Source organism: Hyperoodon ampullatus (assembly GCF_949752795.1).
Source record: "Hyperoodon ampullatus genome assembly, chromosome: 18".
NCBI lineage: Eukaryota > Metazoa > Chordata > Mammalia > Artiodactyla > Ziphiidae > Hyperoodon > Hyperoodon ampullatus.
The window spans coordinates 59,207,962-59,223,101 of record NC_136931.1 but is presented as its reverse complement, the minus strand read 5'-3'; the positions used below and the strand labels follow the sequence as shown (position 1 = coordinate 59,223,101).

Here is a 15,140-nt window from a genome sequence, read left to right as displayed (position 1 = left end):
CCCCTGTTTGGTTTCCTAACTTATCCTTCACCTGGATACCTGTATTGGTTACCTATTGCTGCTGTAAGAAATTGCCACAAACATGGTGGCTGAAAAGCACACAAATCTATTATTTTGTAGTTTTGGAGTCAGAAGTCTGACACAGGTTTCACTGGGTTAAAATCGAGGTGTCAGCAGGGCTGTGTTCCTTCTGGAGCTCTAGGGGAGAATCAGTTCCTGTGCCTTTTCCAACTTTGAGAGGCAGCTCGAATTCCTTGTTTCATGACCCTGTCCTCTATCTTCAAAGCCAGCGCTGGTTGGTGGAGTCTTTCTTATGCGCTATTACTCTGCTGCTCACTCTCCTGCTTCCTTCTTTCTCTCTCTCTTTTTTTTTTTTTTTTTTAAGTGGTACGTGGGCCTCTCACTGTTGTGGCCTCTCCCGCTGCGGAGCACAGGCTCACGCAGGCTCAGCGGCCATGGCTCACGGGCCCAGACGCTCCGCGGCATGTGGGATCTTCCCGGACCAGGGCACGAACCTGTGTCCCCTGCATCGGCAGGCGGACTCTCTACCACTGCGCCACCAGGGAAGCCCCCTTCTTTCTCTTATATGGACCCTTGTGATGACACCGAGCCCACCTGGATAATCCGGGATAATCTCCCCATCTCATGGTCAACTGCTTACCAACATTAGTTCCATACCAATTTCGTTTCCCTTGGAATGTAACATAACACATTCATAGATTTGGAGTATTATGATGTGGACATCATGGGGTACAATTATTCTGCCCACTATAGTACCCAATTTCCTGCATTAAATACTCTTTTATCTAAAGTACTTGGAGCATTTCCTGTTGTTCTGGCTGGACCCTGACCGACACTTCCACCAGAAAACTTTGGGATTAGGAAGATTGGCTCATTGGGTAGCCATTCTGGACAAGAGCTCTCTGACCTGTGGCCACAATCTCCAGGGGCTCGCTGGGTGCTGACCACACAGAGGGGAAGTGACTGTAATGACCATGACATCTGTAGGTCCCTGCATGTGTTGAGGTCACAGGGCCCATGAGGAAGCTGTTCTGAAATATGATGTCTGGGAGCCCAGGGACATGGGCTCCATCATCCTTGCACAGGCTGAACCTGTCAAAGCCGAGATGGGAGTCTACTGAAGAGTCACATGCTGTCCTTGAGGAACCATAGGGTTTGGCCAGGCTGACAGGGAGGGCTTGTCCTGACCACCTGGGGGAGAAGGAAGCACAGCTTAGAGAGGAAAATGGGGAGCCCCTTCCCCTCCCTGTGCTCAGAGGTTCCTCCTCCTTCCCACGTCTCTAAGGCTTCTTTCCAAACCAGGGGAACCCGTGCCCCATGGAGATTCCTACGCCACAGAGACATGGCATCTCCTACAAGAAAAACATCTGCTGAGAACTTTGAGCAAGTGCCGACTAGTGGACACTTACTAGATGTTGATAATGTAAAATTAGTTGCATAAAACAAGACAGAGTAGACAATGATTAGAAGAATAACCTGCGTTGAGTGAAATGATGTCAGCTCACACGAGAAACACATGACACAATGGAGCCTACAACAGAACATCCTGGAATCTCAGGGGCATGGTATACGGTTCTCCCCCTCTTCTGAAAGCAGGACAGCAGCAGTAGTACTCTGCAATGCCTACTCTCATGGAACTGCTGGAGAACTTGAGTTATTGCCTTGTCCTCTGAGGGTTTGTTGTTTTTGGCACTGCTTCCTTCCCTCACTCTAGAGATAACACCAATTCCTCCCAGACACGCTAGGTCTGAGCATCACAGTCTTCTGTTGGTGCCCTAGAGCCTGGCTCAGCAGAGGGAAGAGTGTCTAGGAAGGGTTTCTGGACCAGAATTGGGGGCTAGATTTTCCTGGGCCCCGACTTTCTACTTCCCAAGAGACTCACCCTCATATTGTTATGACTTCCCACCAGCAACCCATCACCCTACCTTCTGTGCTATATCCCCTGCTATTACAGGAAGGTCTTATTTGAGGTGGATGGCAACCCAAGGTTTGGGGAAAAGACTCACCCCCTTGTGCCCAGATCCTCTGGATCAAGAAGAACCCTGGAAAGAAAGACTTATGATGGACAGTCCATCTCATGTAAGACCTGGCCCCCCACTCCTGCTTCCACCTGGCCTGTGAGCCTCGTTGGCTAGGACTGTGCTCGGCTGAAGATGAACTCAGCCATCAAGGTCCACCTTGCCTCCATGGAAGCAGGGCTCTCTGCTGTGGAGGACTCACTGTTCCAGCCCATTGTGTCCACCAGAGTGTTCCCTGCCTTCCTTCCCTTCCAGGACCCACCAAGACATGCCAGGCTGATGATGGTGGGCAGCACAGTGCTGCTTCTGCTGAACAGAAGGCAGTGACCCAGCAAACCTGAAAAGCACACAGGATGTTATGATGGCGGCCCAACTCATGTTGTGTACAAGTTGACCACAGGACGGAGAGGTGACTCACACAGGCTCTTCTTACCTTAAAAAAGTCAGTGTGGGGGGCCCAGCTGAGGGAGGAATTGGGCTTCCTGGAAAATTTGCGGACTAGAGCTGTCTCTTCAGATCATTTAACAATGGCCAGGCTTGAAACGTAACCTCTGACCCAACCCACCTATGACTACATTGTTAAGTTTACCAAAAATTTATTCTGCAATATCTAATCTGCTATTACCTCGATATATTGAATTATTGTCTTTTTTCATATTGGATATGATTTTCATAGAATTTCTTATTTCTTTCTTTCCTACGTTTAAAAAAATTCCCAAACATTATATTTTATCTTTACTGCTCAACCATCTTTATGATACCTGTAGTAAAATTTCTTTATTGAAAATGCTAATATTATGATTTTTAAAAATTTATGGATTTCCTTATACTTTCCCTGTATGTATGTATTTCCAAGTTCCTTGAACACCTAACAATTTTTAAAAAATCGATGTGTAGTTGACTTACCATATTATATTAGTTACAGGTGTATTACACAGTGATTCAATATTTTTATAGATTACACACCATAACAAAGTATTATCAAATATTGACTATATTCCCTGTGCTGTACATTATATCCCGGTGACTTATTTATTTTATAACTGGTCATTGGTATTTCTTAATCCCCTTCACCTATTTTGCTCCCCGCCAACCCTCTTCCCTCAGGTAACCACTAGTTTGTTCTCTGTATCTGTGAGTCTGATTCTGTTTTGTTATATTTGTTCATTTGTTTTGATTTTTAGATTCCACACATAGGTGAAAACATAGTATTCCTCTTTCTCTGTCTGACTTACTTCACTAAACATGATACCCTCCGGGTCCATCCATGTTCTCTAATAGCAGGATTTTGTTCTCTTTTAAAAATTGAGGTAGAGTTGATTGACAATATTATATAAATTTCAGGTGTACAACATAGTGATTCACAATTTTTTAAAGATTAACTCCATTTAGTTTATTGTATGTAGTAGTTTGTGGGCTGTTTGTGAAGGCACTGATTAAATTAGAAAGTAAAAAATTAAGGGTAAGATTGGAGAGTTCCGCAAAAGCCACCTTCCTGAGTGTATTGTGTACTAAGATGTGTGGTTTCTCTCCAGAAAACAATGGGTGCTAAGAAAACGTGTAAGCACGAGGTGATATTCTTAGAGTCTGGGTGAAAATATATCTGGCAGAAATTTTCACGGAGTTAAGAGGTGATAAGTCCTTCCAGGAGGAGATTCTGCTTGTGATTTACATTCCACTAGGTATGGTCAACTCGTAATATTATGTTAAGTATCATCACTACCTGTAGGTCTCTTCCATCAGACTGAGCTCTGTGAGAATACGGATTCTGTCTTCAAATTGGCGTCATCAATCTAGAACAGCTATTGTGTTCTACAACGACGAAAGTGTCATATATTTGCTGTGTACTGTGTGGCAGTAAGCAGATATGTGTGGTTTCTGAGCACTTGAATTTTGGCTAGTGTAGCTGAGGAACTGAATTTTAAAATTTATTTAATTTAATCTAATTTTAATTTAAGTACCCTTGTATGGCTAGTGGCCACCATACTGGATACCTCAAACAGGATATACTTCATCATTTTTTTAAAACCTACTTGCATTGCTTTTATTTTTATTTTTTCATGCAAAGGCATTTTATTTATTTATTTATTTATTTATTTATTTATTTATTTATTTATTTATTTATTTGAACATCTTTATTGGAGTATAATTGCTTTACATTGTTGTGTTAGTTTCTGCTGTATAACAAAGTGAATCAGCTATATGTATACATATATCCCCATATATCCTCCCTCTTGCGTCTCCCTCCCACCTTCCCTAACCCATCCCTCTAGGTGGTCACAAAGCACTGAGCTGATCTCCCTGTGTTATGCGGCTGCTTCCCACTAGCCATCTATTTTACGTTTGGTAGTGTATATATGTCCATGCCACTCTCTCACTTCATCCCAGCTTCCCCTTCCCCTTCCCCGTGTCAAGTCCATTCTCTACGTCCACATCTTTATTCCTGTCCTGCCCCTGTATGCTAACACATATGTATGGAATCTTAAAAAAAAAAAAAAAAAGGTTCTGAGGCATTTTATTTTAAATACAGCAGTGTGTACATGTCAATCCCAAACTCCCAATCTATCCCTCCCCCCACGCTGCCCCCCCGGTAACCATAAGTTTCTTCTCTAATTCTGTGAGTCTGTTTCTGTTTTGTAAATAAGTTCATTTTATACTTCATCTTTGTAAAATTTTACAGAATAGTTGTTGTTGCTGTCATTTTTTTAACTGAATAGTTTGAAGTATGAACTGGCAGATTTTCTAGATTTGCTTCAGTGGAATTTCAGAAAAGGATGATAATGATTTGCTATCCAGTATGTGCGGGTGAGTACAATAAAATCTCCGGAAATGGCTGGATAGTTATAATAGTGTCCTAGAATAGCTGGGAGATTACTAAGGGGTTGTGGGATTTTGAAGACCATCCTACAAGTCTTGAGACTCCACTGTTAGCCTCAGAGCTGGGGGGCTGGGTTTGAGGAGAAGGAAGAGTGTCCATGGAGGAACCCCTTTAAAAAGAGGTCCAGGTCCTTGCTTTGTAACACTCTGTGCTCAGAGCCTGAGGCCAGGTCAGGTCTCAGCATGGTCTTGGTTTACATTGAGTTCCATGTAGATACTGGACTCAGCGGAGGAGGACGTAGGGCTCACGGGAATGGGAGTGAATATTCTCTCTGAGAGGGTGCAGCAGTTCATGTGGGCATAGATCACATCCTGTGTGTCTTCTGCTGTAGGGTCCTGAGAGGAGAAGGCAAAATCCCTGTGCTTGGGATTTTGATAGGGATTACACTGAATCTGTAGATTGCTTTAGGTAATATGAACATTTTAACAATGTTATATTCTTCAACACATAAGCACAGAATAGCTTGCCATTTATTTGTGTCTTCAGTTTCTTTCAACAACGTCTCATAATTTTCAATGTACAGGTCTTTCACCTCTTTAGTTAAATTTACTCCTAGGTATTTTATTATTTTTATTGCAATTGTAAATGGGATTGTTTTCTTAATTTCTCTTTCTGCTAGCTCATTTTTAGTGGATAAAAATGCAACAGGTTTTTGTATATTGATTTTGTATCCTGCAACTTTACTGTATTTGTTTATAATTTCTAATAGTTTTTTGTTGGGGTTTTTAGGGTTTCCTATATATAAAATCAAGTCAACCAGAAATAGTGACAGTTTTACTTCTTTCTGTCACATTTGGATGGCTTTTATTTCATTGTCTTGCCTAATTGTTTTGTCTAGGACTTCCAATACTATGTTGAAGAAGAGCAGTGAGAGTGGGCATCCTTGTCTTATTCCTGAAATTACAGGGTTCGCTTTCAGTTTTTCACCATTGAGTATGATGTTACCTGTGGGTTTGTCATTATGGCCTATGTTGTGTTGCGGTAAGTTCCTTCTATACCCACTTGAGTGAGAGTTTCTGTCATAAATGGGTGTTGAATCTTGTCAAATGTTTTTTTCTACATCTATTGAGATGATCATATAGATAGTTTTTGTCCTTCATTTTGTGAATGTGGTGTATCACATTGGTTGGATTATGGATGTTAAACCATCCTTGCATCCTTGGAATGAATTGCACTGGATCATGATGTAAAGTCCTTTAGTGTAACATTATACTGAATGGTGAAGAGCTGAATTCCTTTCCTCTAAGATATGGACCAAGAGAAGATGCTCCCTTTCCCCAATTTTATTCAACATAGTAGTAGAAGTCCTAGCCACAGCAATTAGTCAAGGAAAAGAAATAAAACGCATCCAAACTGGACATGAAGAAGTAACTATTTGCAGATGGCATGATACTATACATAGAAAACTCTAATTACTCCACCAAAACCTATTAAAACTAATAAATGAATTCAGTAAAGTTGCAGTAAAGTATACAAAATTAATATACAGAAATCTTCCACTTTTCTATACATTAAAAATGAACTATCAGAAAGAATATCAAGAAAACAATTCTGTTTAAAATTACTTCAAAAAGAATAAAATATCTAGGAATAAATTTAACCAAGGAGGTGAAAAAGCTGTGTTCTTAAATCTATAAGGCGTTGAAGAAAGCAGTATTTTTTTGGATATGTCTCCTTAGGCAAGGGCAACAAAAGCAAAAATAAACAATGCAAAAGAACAAACAAAACAAAGCAGAAACAGAGAACAAACTGGTGGTTGCCATAGGGGAGTGTGGGATGGGGGGAAGGATGAAATATGTAAGGGGGATTGAGAGGTACAAACTTCCAGCTGTAAAAGAAATAAGTCATGGGGATGTAATGTACACATAAGGAATGTAGTCAATAATACTGTAACAACTTTGTGTGGTGACAGATTGTAACTGGTTTTATTGTGGTGATCATTTCATAATGTTAAAAATATCAAATCACTATGTTGTACACCTGAAACTAGTATAATATTGTATGTTAATTATAAAGCAATAAGAAAGAAATTCAGTGAGAAATTACCAGTTTTCCAGAAGACCCTGTGGCTTCCATCTTGAACTAGAGCTTCCAGCATCACCATACAGATTACCACCCTAATGAATTACATGGAAATCGTTTCCTTCTTTTACTGTAGGGTCAAGATTAGTTATGCCTCCCTAAATAGTAAATCTTGTCTCCTCTTGAACGTTATGTATGTAATGGAGTAATATTACAGTCATGTTTCTTAAAATTTTCTTTTATTTATTTAATGCCATGTTTCAAAATTGATCTGTATTCTGTCTGTAGTTTCAGTTTGTGAATTTTTACTGCCATATAATATTCTATTGCATATATATAAACCACAAATTTTAAAAAATTAACAAAAAATTTTATTGAAGTATAGTTGATTTACAATATATCAATTTCTGCTCTACAGCAAAGTGATTCAGTTACACCTATATATATTCTTTTCCATTATGGTTTATCACAGGATATTGAATATAGTTCCCTGTGCTATACAGTAGGACCTTGTCATTTATCCATCTTATATATAAATAGTTTGTATCTGCTAATCCCAAACTCCCAATACCTCCCTCCCCATTGGCAACCGCAGGTCTGTTCTCTATGTCTGTGAGTCTGTTACTGTTTCATAGATATGTTCATTTGTGTTGTATTTATTTATTTATTTGGCTGCACCTGGCCTTAGTTGTGGCACATGGGACCTTCACTGCCACATGTGGGATCTTCTTTGAGGCATGCAGGATCTTTAGTTGCAGCATGTGAACTCTTAGTTGCAGCATGTGGGATCTAGTTCCCTGATCAGGGTTCAGACCTGGGCGCCCTGCATTGGGTGCATGGAGTCTTAGCCACTGGACCACTAGGGAAGTCCCTTGTGTCATTTTTTAGATTCCACATGTAAGTGATAATATCATATGGTATTTGTCTTTCTCTTTCTGTCTTACTTCACTTAGTGTGATAATCTCTAGGTCCATCCACGTTGCTGCAAGTGGCATTATTTCATTTTTTTCTTTCAATTTTTTAAATAGATCTTTATGGGAATATAATTGCTTCACTAATTACTGTGTTAGTTTCTGCTGCACAACAGAACGAATCAGCCATATACAGACACACGTCCCCATGTCCCCTCCTTATTGAGCCTCCCTCCCATCCTCCCTTTCCCACCCTTTTTCATTTTTTTATGTCTGAGTAGTATTCCATTTGTGTGTGTGTGTGTGTGTGCGTGTGTGTGTATATGTATACACACACATACGACATCTTCTTTATCCATTCATCTGTCAGTGGACATTTAGGTTGTTTCCATGTCTTGACTATTGTATATAGTGCTGCTATGAATATAGGTGTACATGTATCTTTTCGAATTACAGCTTTGTCTGGATATATGCCCAGGAGTGGGATTGCTGGATTATATGGCAACTCTATTTTTAGTTTTTTGAGGAACCTCCATACTGTCTTCCATAGTGGCTGCACCAATTTACATTCCCACCAACAGTGCAGGAGGGTTCCCTTTTCTCCACACCATCTTCAGCATCTATTGTTTGTAGACTTTTTAGTGATGGCCATTCTGACCGGTGTGAGGTGGTACCTCATTGTAGTTTTGATTTGCATTTCTCTACTAGTTAGCGGTGTTGATTATCTTTTCATGTGCCATCTGTATGTCTTCTTTTAAACCACAAATATTAATTGTGGCATTGATGTCTATGGTTTTTGTCTAAAATGAATGATACCTCTGCCAATATTCTCATGAATGTGCTCTGAGTCCAAGCTCATATTGCTCGCCATGGGACAGAGAGATGAGATGTTGGGGCAACGAATAGTGACTTTATTCAGAAAGCCAGCAGACCTAGAAGATGGTGGACTCGTGCCCCAAAGAACCTTGTTACCCGAGTTAGATGGGGTTTTTTTTGGGGGGGGTGTGTGTCAAACAGTGTTTATTAAATGTAAAGTAGCCCTTGCCCCATGGGGAAGAAAATTCCAGGGAGAACAGAGAATAATACAGATTAAACACTCACCTGTGCATTCACACTTTCTCACACATATACACACACACACACGCAAAGCAGAGGAGGTGTGGCTGGTTGTTGCACACTTTTTGATGCTGGAATCCTTTGTTCTTGCAGCTGTCCATGTAGCTCTGATCATAATGTTCCTTTAAACCTCCAACGAGAAAAGGTTACTCTCTGTTCTGCAGCTTTTTATCTCTGTATGTATGAAGTGTTATACCTTTAAAGGCCAGAGCCTTGAGAATGGGCTATTCTGTATATTTCAAGCTATAGGCAATGTTCTTTTGCAAAGGTGCATGACTGAGCACAGGCAACAGAGCACAAGGGTTGGAGCTAAAGGAATAGGTCCAATATGGAGTCAGGTTTGTTCTTCTCTGTTACACACATATTATATGCATATGCACACACTTTCCTCTAGGGTACACAGTTATGGGCTAGAGACGTGTGTCTCTTCCTTTTAATGGATAATTGTTATCTACTTTCCTCATTGACTGTTAACAATTTGAACTCTCACCAGTTACATATTGGGATTCTAGGCACGCAATATTTTTTCCCACAATTAACATTGCCATTGTTTTCTATTTACCTTTAATGTGGATGTAATAGGATTTTGGCATCATGCTTTCACTATCACTGTGGCATGACATTGAGGTGGAAATTACCATAAATTTTAAACTTTCTTTTTTTAATTAATTAATTAATTTTTTTGGGCTGTGTTGGGTCTTTGTTGCTGCGCCCGGGCTTTCTCTAGTTGCAGCGAGCGGGGGCTACTCTTTGTTTGCAGTGGCTTCTCTTGTTGCGGAGCACGGGCTCTAGGCACACGGGCTTCAGTAGTTGTGGCACGTGGGCTCAGTAGTTGTGGCTTGCAGGCTCAGTAGTTGTGGCTCACGGGCTTAGTTGCTCTGCGGCATGTGGGATCTTTCCAGACCAGGGCTCAAACCCGTGTCCCCTGCATTGGCAGGTGGATTCTTAACCACTGCGCCACCAGGGAAACCCTAAATTTTAAAATAGAAGACGACCTATGTGTACACTGAGATCATCAGTGAGTGTGCTGCAGCTGGTTTATACTCACTTGCACATTCCAGCTCTGCATACAGTGCATTCCCACTGGCACCTTGAAGTTGACCAAAAAGAGAGTATTTGCACCAAAGACGATTGCCACAGTTAGGGCTTTTGAAAAAGTGATACATTTTTAGAGCCATTTTAGCAGCACACCCACTGGCTGTCACTTCAAACACCATTGTGCTCATTCAAACACCTCGTGTTTCTGGAGAAACTGTACTAGGTGTTGTCTCATGAGGAGAGAATAGATTGCTGGGTCCAGGAAAGGTTTTAGATTCACCTGTTCCAAACTGGAGACTGTTTTCACCCATTTATTCAGTTATTAAAACTGAGTCTGCGTTCTGGGATGAACGAATAAGGGTCAATGACACACATTAGTGAATGTGGAAATTAAAAATAAAGAAACGTGTTTCATGATAAGTGAAACAGAACATGAATATGTATAAAGGTAAGGACCCAAACCTGCCGTGTGGGATGTGCCTCACGTCACAGGGGTGAGAGGAGACGGGGCAGTCAGGGAGAGTCATCACTGGTGGGGAGGGAAGGCAGCATGGTTAACTGAGGCCCAGTCCTCCACAGGGACTCCCAGACCTTCTCCTGCACCCACACCATGTCTCTCCCTCCCTGGTCAGACAGTTCACACAACACGTGCTGCAGATTCTCTTCCCAGAACCTCCTGGGCACGTAAGGTCATGCCTAGGGCTCCACCACTCGGGACAGTGCATGGTTTCCTCTTGTGTTCAGCTCCTGGCTGCATCTTGGGTTCCTCCGTGGCCGTGTCGAGCCTGAAAGAGCAGAATCCCGAGGCCCAGCAGGATCAAGCCAGCCATGCCCATCCGGATGAGATTCTCCACTGTGTAGTCTTGGGGGTGTGAGGGTAGGAATTCTGGACAAAGAGGTCACAAGGTCAGAGCAGATCTGAATCACCCCAGACTCCAGGATGTCCACCCAGGGAACCTGCCTCTCCTTGACAGGACATGACCCTCGGAGCCCAACCCCATATCTGAGTGATTTCACCGTTCTTGGGATCTGACTTGTTTTGTGGTGGGTGGATGGTGTCACGTGCTCATGAGAATCATAAAGTGAGGGTGTGCGTGAGGAGCTGGGGAGACACGAGCCCTTCTCCCGGGTTCTGGGTCCTCAATGCGTCCACTTCTCACATTACAGCTTCTATGCAGCTCCTTAATGAACCAACCCTTCCTCTAACACGCCAGGTCCCCTCCGCTCTCCTCATTGGATTCTCTCAGCCTCCCTGTGTTCTTTGAATTCAGAAGCTGCTTTTGAATCACTTTGGAACACAGTTGGCTGTGCCCCCGGTGCTCAGGCTTAGTGAGAAAAGTGGTCTCTTAATACAGAAATAATTGAGCACTGTGTGTTCTGTGTTCAGTCTGAGATTGAACCCTATCATCTTATTCTCCTACTTCTGGGAGTTGCCACTGATTCAACAGCTGAGGACCCAGGATCCAGTGATGAGACTTTGGAGTCAAGGGCCATTGAATGTCCTCCTCTCTGGAGCCCCACTGTGTCCCCTCATTCATTACTACCTCAGACATTCCTGGGGACACAGCCCTGAGCTCACTGAGTCAGAAAGGACAGGGTCAGGGCCCCTCACCTGAGACCGCGAGCTCCAGGGGGGCACTGGCGTGTGACAGCAGGTAGGGGTTACTGCTGAGTGAGCTGTAGCACCTGTAGGTCCCACTGTGGGCTGAGGTCACAGGACTCAGGGAGAATTCGGCCTGGAAATGCTGACCTCGGTACGTTGATCTAAGACGCCGTGGGGGCTGGGCTGCCCCCTCCTTGGACAGAAGGAAAGTTTCCCTTGTGCTCCCTGACTGACACAGCAGGGTCACGTTCTCTCCTGAGGCCACCACGGGGCCCGGCTGCACCGAGACGGAGGGCGTGTCAGGGAACCGTCCTAGAGAGAGGAAGGGGGGTCAGGGGCTGCCCGCCCCCTGGTTCTGAACTGCGACTCAGCAGGGCCTCCCTGAGGCCCCTCATCTCTGTCTGTCTCTGTTTTCTGTGAGTCTCTCCCTCTCCCTGCCCACCCTCGTCTCTCTCTGTCTCTCTCCCTCCCTCCCTGCGGACCCCTCACGCCTGGTCCCAGCATCACCACCTGGGGCTCCCCCGGCAGGGCCTGTGCAGAGTCTGGGTCCCTGACTGACCCGCTGGCTCCTCACCTGCCACCAGGATGTCCAGGGGGTCACTGGGGGCCGACCACTCGGAGGAGAGGTTGTGTCCACCGTAGCATCTGTACCGGCCCCCATGGGTGCTGGTCACCGGGCCCAGGGGGAAGTCGGCCTGAGAGAGCCCAGCGTGGGGCTGCCGGCCAGGGCGCTGGGGGAGGGCCTGTGCCCCCTCCTGGGACAGAGCGAATCTGTCATAGCCGACGTCAGAGCGACACTGGAGGGCCAGGCTCTGTCCAGAGGCCACGACAGGGCCCTGCGGGGTCAGGAGGGAGGGCTTCCCAGACACACCTGGGGGACGAGCAGCCTGGGCTGTAGGGGCTGCTTCCTCCCATGAAGCCCCTTCTCCCGTCCTGGTCCCCAGGCCTCACTGTCGCTCACGCTCTGCGTCTCTGTCCTGTGCGCCCCACTCACCCCTCACCCCACCCTCTCATCTAGAATGATCTTGGGAGAAAAGAATCTAATGATCTGTCTCGTGCCTCAAAAAGTGCGTGAGGCCAGGGTGGGATCTCCTCACCTGGGACCAGGAGCTCCAGGGGGTCACTGGGGGCCGACCACACCTGGGGGGTGTCCCTGTTAAAGCCGTGGCATCTGAACGTCCACCTGTGGCTGGGGGTCACGGAACCCACGGGGAACAGGGCCTGGGTCTGCCCATCGGGGCGTCGCTGCGTATCCAGGGTCCAGGAGGACTTGGGTTCTCCTTCCTTAGTCAGAATGAACCCTTCCAATCCCTGCCATGAGCCACACTGGAGGGTCACATTCCCTCCCGAGGTCACCACAGGGCTCGGCAGGGCTGAGAGGGTGGGTTTGCTGTGGACCCCTAGGAGAGAAGGAGGGAGCTCGTGAAATGGGGCTCACACACCCCTCCCCTCCCCCAGGGCTGGGCTGTGAGAGGGACACACCCCTGAGAGCAGACCCCCTTCCTGAGGGCAGAGCCTGAGACCGGGACCCCCGAGTGTCCTCTCACCTGTCACCACCAGCTCCAGGGGGTCACTGCGCTCTGACCAGCCAGTGGGGCTGAGGTAGTAACAGTGATACCTCCCTGCGTAGGAGTGTGTCATGTGTGGGATGGAGAACTTGCCCTTGTCCCCGGGCTCCAGTGAGGGCTGTCTGTCCCAGGAAGCTGCGCTTCCCTCTTTATTCAGACGGAACTCCCAGACCCCCAGGGTCCCCTGACACCAGATGGTCACGGGGCTCCCCCTGGGGATCACAGAGCCTGGCTCAGCCCAGATGGTGGGTTTGGGGAGGGTCCCTGGAAGGACATCAGAGGCTGCGTCACAAGACATCCTCACCCCCAGGTCCCCAGCTCTCAGCCCCCAACCTCCCAGACTCCCCCCGCTTCAGCCGAGAACTGCTGCTCCCCATCCCCATTGCCTGGGGGTGGCCCCTTGTCCCCATGAGCAGGAGGGAGCTGGGACACCTGGGGACAGACTCACCTGCCTGCACCAGGGTCCTCAGGCCCACACTCAGCCCTGGAAGAGAGGCCCCTGTGAGAGGTTTGCCCTGAACCCTGAGCAGCGCCTCTCCTGCCCGGGAGCCTCCTGAGTCCTGGGGTCTCCTGACAGAGCAGCCTGGCTGTGGGGAGGGGTCCCTCCCCGGCTAGGGCTTCCCCTCCCCCTCCTCCATCTCACCGAGGCAGAGCAGGGCCGTGAGGCCGGGGGTCATGGCGTCTCGTCCCTGTGGTCCAGGCGGTGCAGATGGAGGAGACCACGGTGCTCACAGGACAGACAGACACACAGGGTGTGTCCACTGGGAGGCTGGTCCTCCCCGTCACGGGGCGTCACGTCAGCAGCCCCACAGGAAGGGGAACTGCCCCTCCCCAGGAGCCTGGCTCTCATTCCCATGACAGAACCGGTGTCTTCCTGAGACGCCCCTTCCAGGTGAGGGTGACCCGGGCACGTCCTTCCCTCTCAGAGCCTCCCCGTTGGGTGTTCTTCGTCCTCAACCCGTCCATCAGCGGGTCCCTGTGGGGTCCTCCCCATGGACAGGGGTCACCCAGGCCCTGGCGATGCTTCAGGGAAGATGCAGGTTCCTGCTGCACCACAGAGCTCAGATCAGCAGAGACACGTGTAACATCTGCCTACAGCTCCGTGAAGGTCAGCGTGGCAGTGAGCACGGAGGAGAAGTTCAGGGAAATAAGGAAGGAAACATGCCTGCTCCCCTGGCCCCAGAGTGTGGGTTTGCTTTGTGTCTCAGCCCCCTTCAGGAACTTCTCCCTTTTTCTTGAAACAGCGTCCACCCCACCTTCCTGGGAACAAGCCCCTGAGTCGTCCCTGCCTACTCGGTGCCTTTGATCCTTGGACAGGGCTCTCGTCCCCGTCATGTCATCCTGCCTGGAAGCTTAGGGGACATTGATTTGAGTTAGAGGTGTCACTTTGAAGGAAAACATCTCTATTGAAATCTGTCCCCACTGCTCTTGTAACCGTGAGGGCAGTGCCTTTTCTGAGCCTGAGTTTCCTCCTCTGCATGTCGTCACGAGCCCCACTCCTCAGAGTGTCTGTGAGCTCAATGGTGTCAGGTTCATTGCAGGATCACCATTGTTAATTTCCAGAGCAGGTGACAACAGCAGTGGGTGGGACATGAAAGGATCCTGGGCTCAGACTCCACGGCAAAGTGGGTGATTGTGGTGCCCACCCAAGAGCCCTCCTGTGCTTCTAACACTGAGAAATGCTATTTTGAATATTTCTGAAACACGTACCCACAGACACATGCAGAAAAAGAGAAGGAAAGTTCCCCAAATGGAGAGGGTACCAGAGCAAAGAAGAGGGAACTAGGCTGAGTGACCCCCGCTGACCGGGATCATCAAGGGGGGTCATAGGGAGGAGGTTCCCACCTGTGTGGACAGAGAGAGGGACCCAGGTCCTCACAGGCAGGGAGGGGTCAGGGCTCCAGGTGAAGGTTGAAGCTGTGGCCCCACTTCCCCGCATTTCTGGACGGGCACTGGGATAGCTCT

General features: G+C 46.7%; 1 protein-coding gene across 1 annotated transcript; it reads right to left on the bottom strand.

Moving 5' to 3' along the window:
* Positions 1-10,744: 10,744 nt before the first annotated feature.
* On the bottom strand, positions 10,745-13,852 carry LOC307066930 (leukocyte immunoglobulin-like receptor subfamily A member 6; the record flags this gene model as incomplete). The annotated part of the gene is made up of 7 exons (XM_079724145.1): positions 10,745-10,890; positions 11,617-11,919; positions 12,167-12,478; positions 12,705-13,007; positions 13,155-13,439; positions 13,624-13,659; positions 13,819-13,852. 7 exons carry the CDS (start codon positions 13,850-13,852, stop codon positions 10,745-10,747), a joined length of 1,419 nt encoding a protein of 472 aa, XP_079580271.1.
* Positions 13,853-15,140: the final 1,288 nt, after the last annotated feature.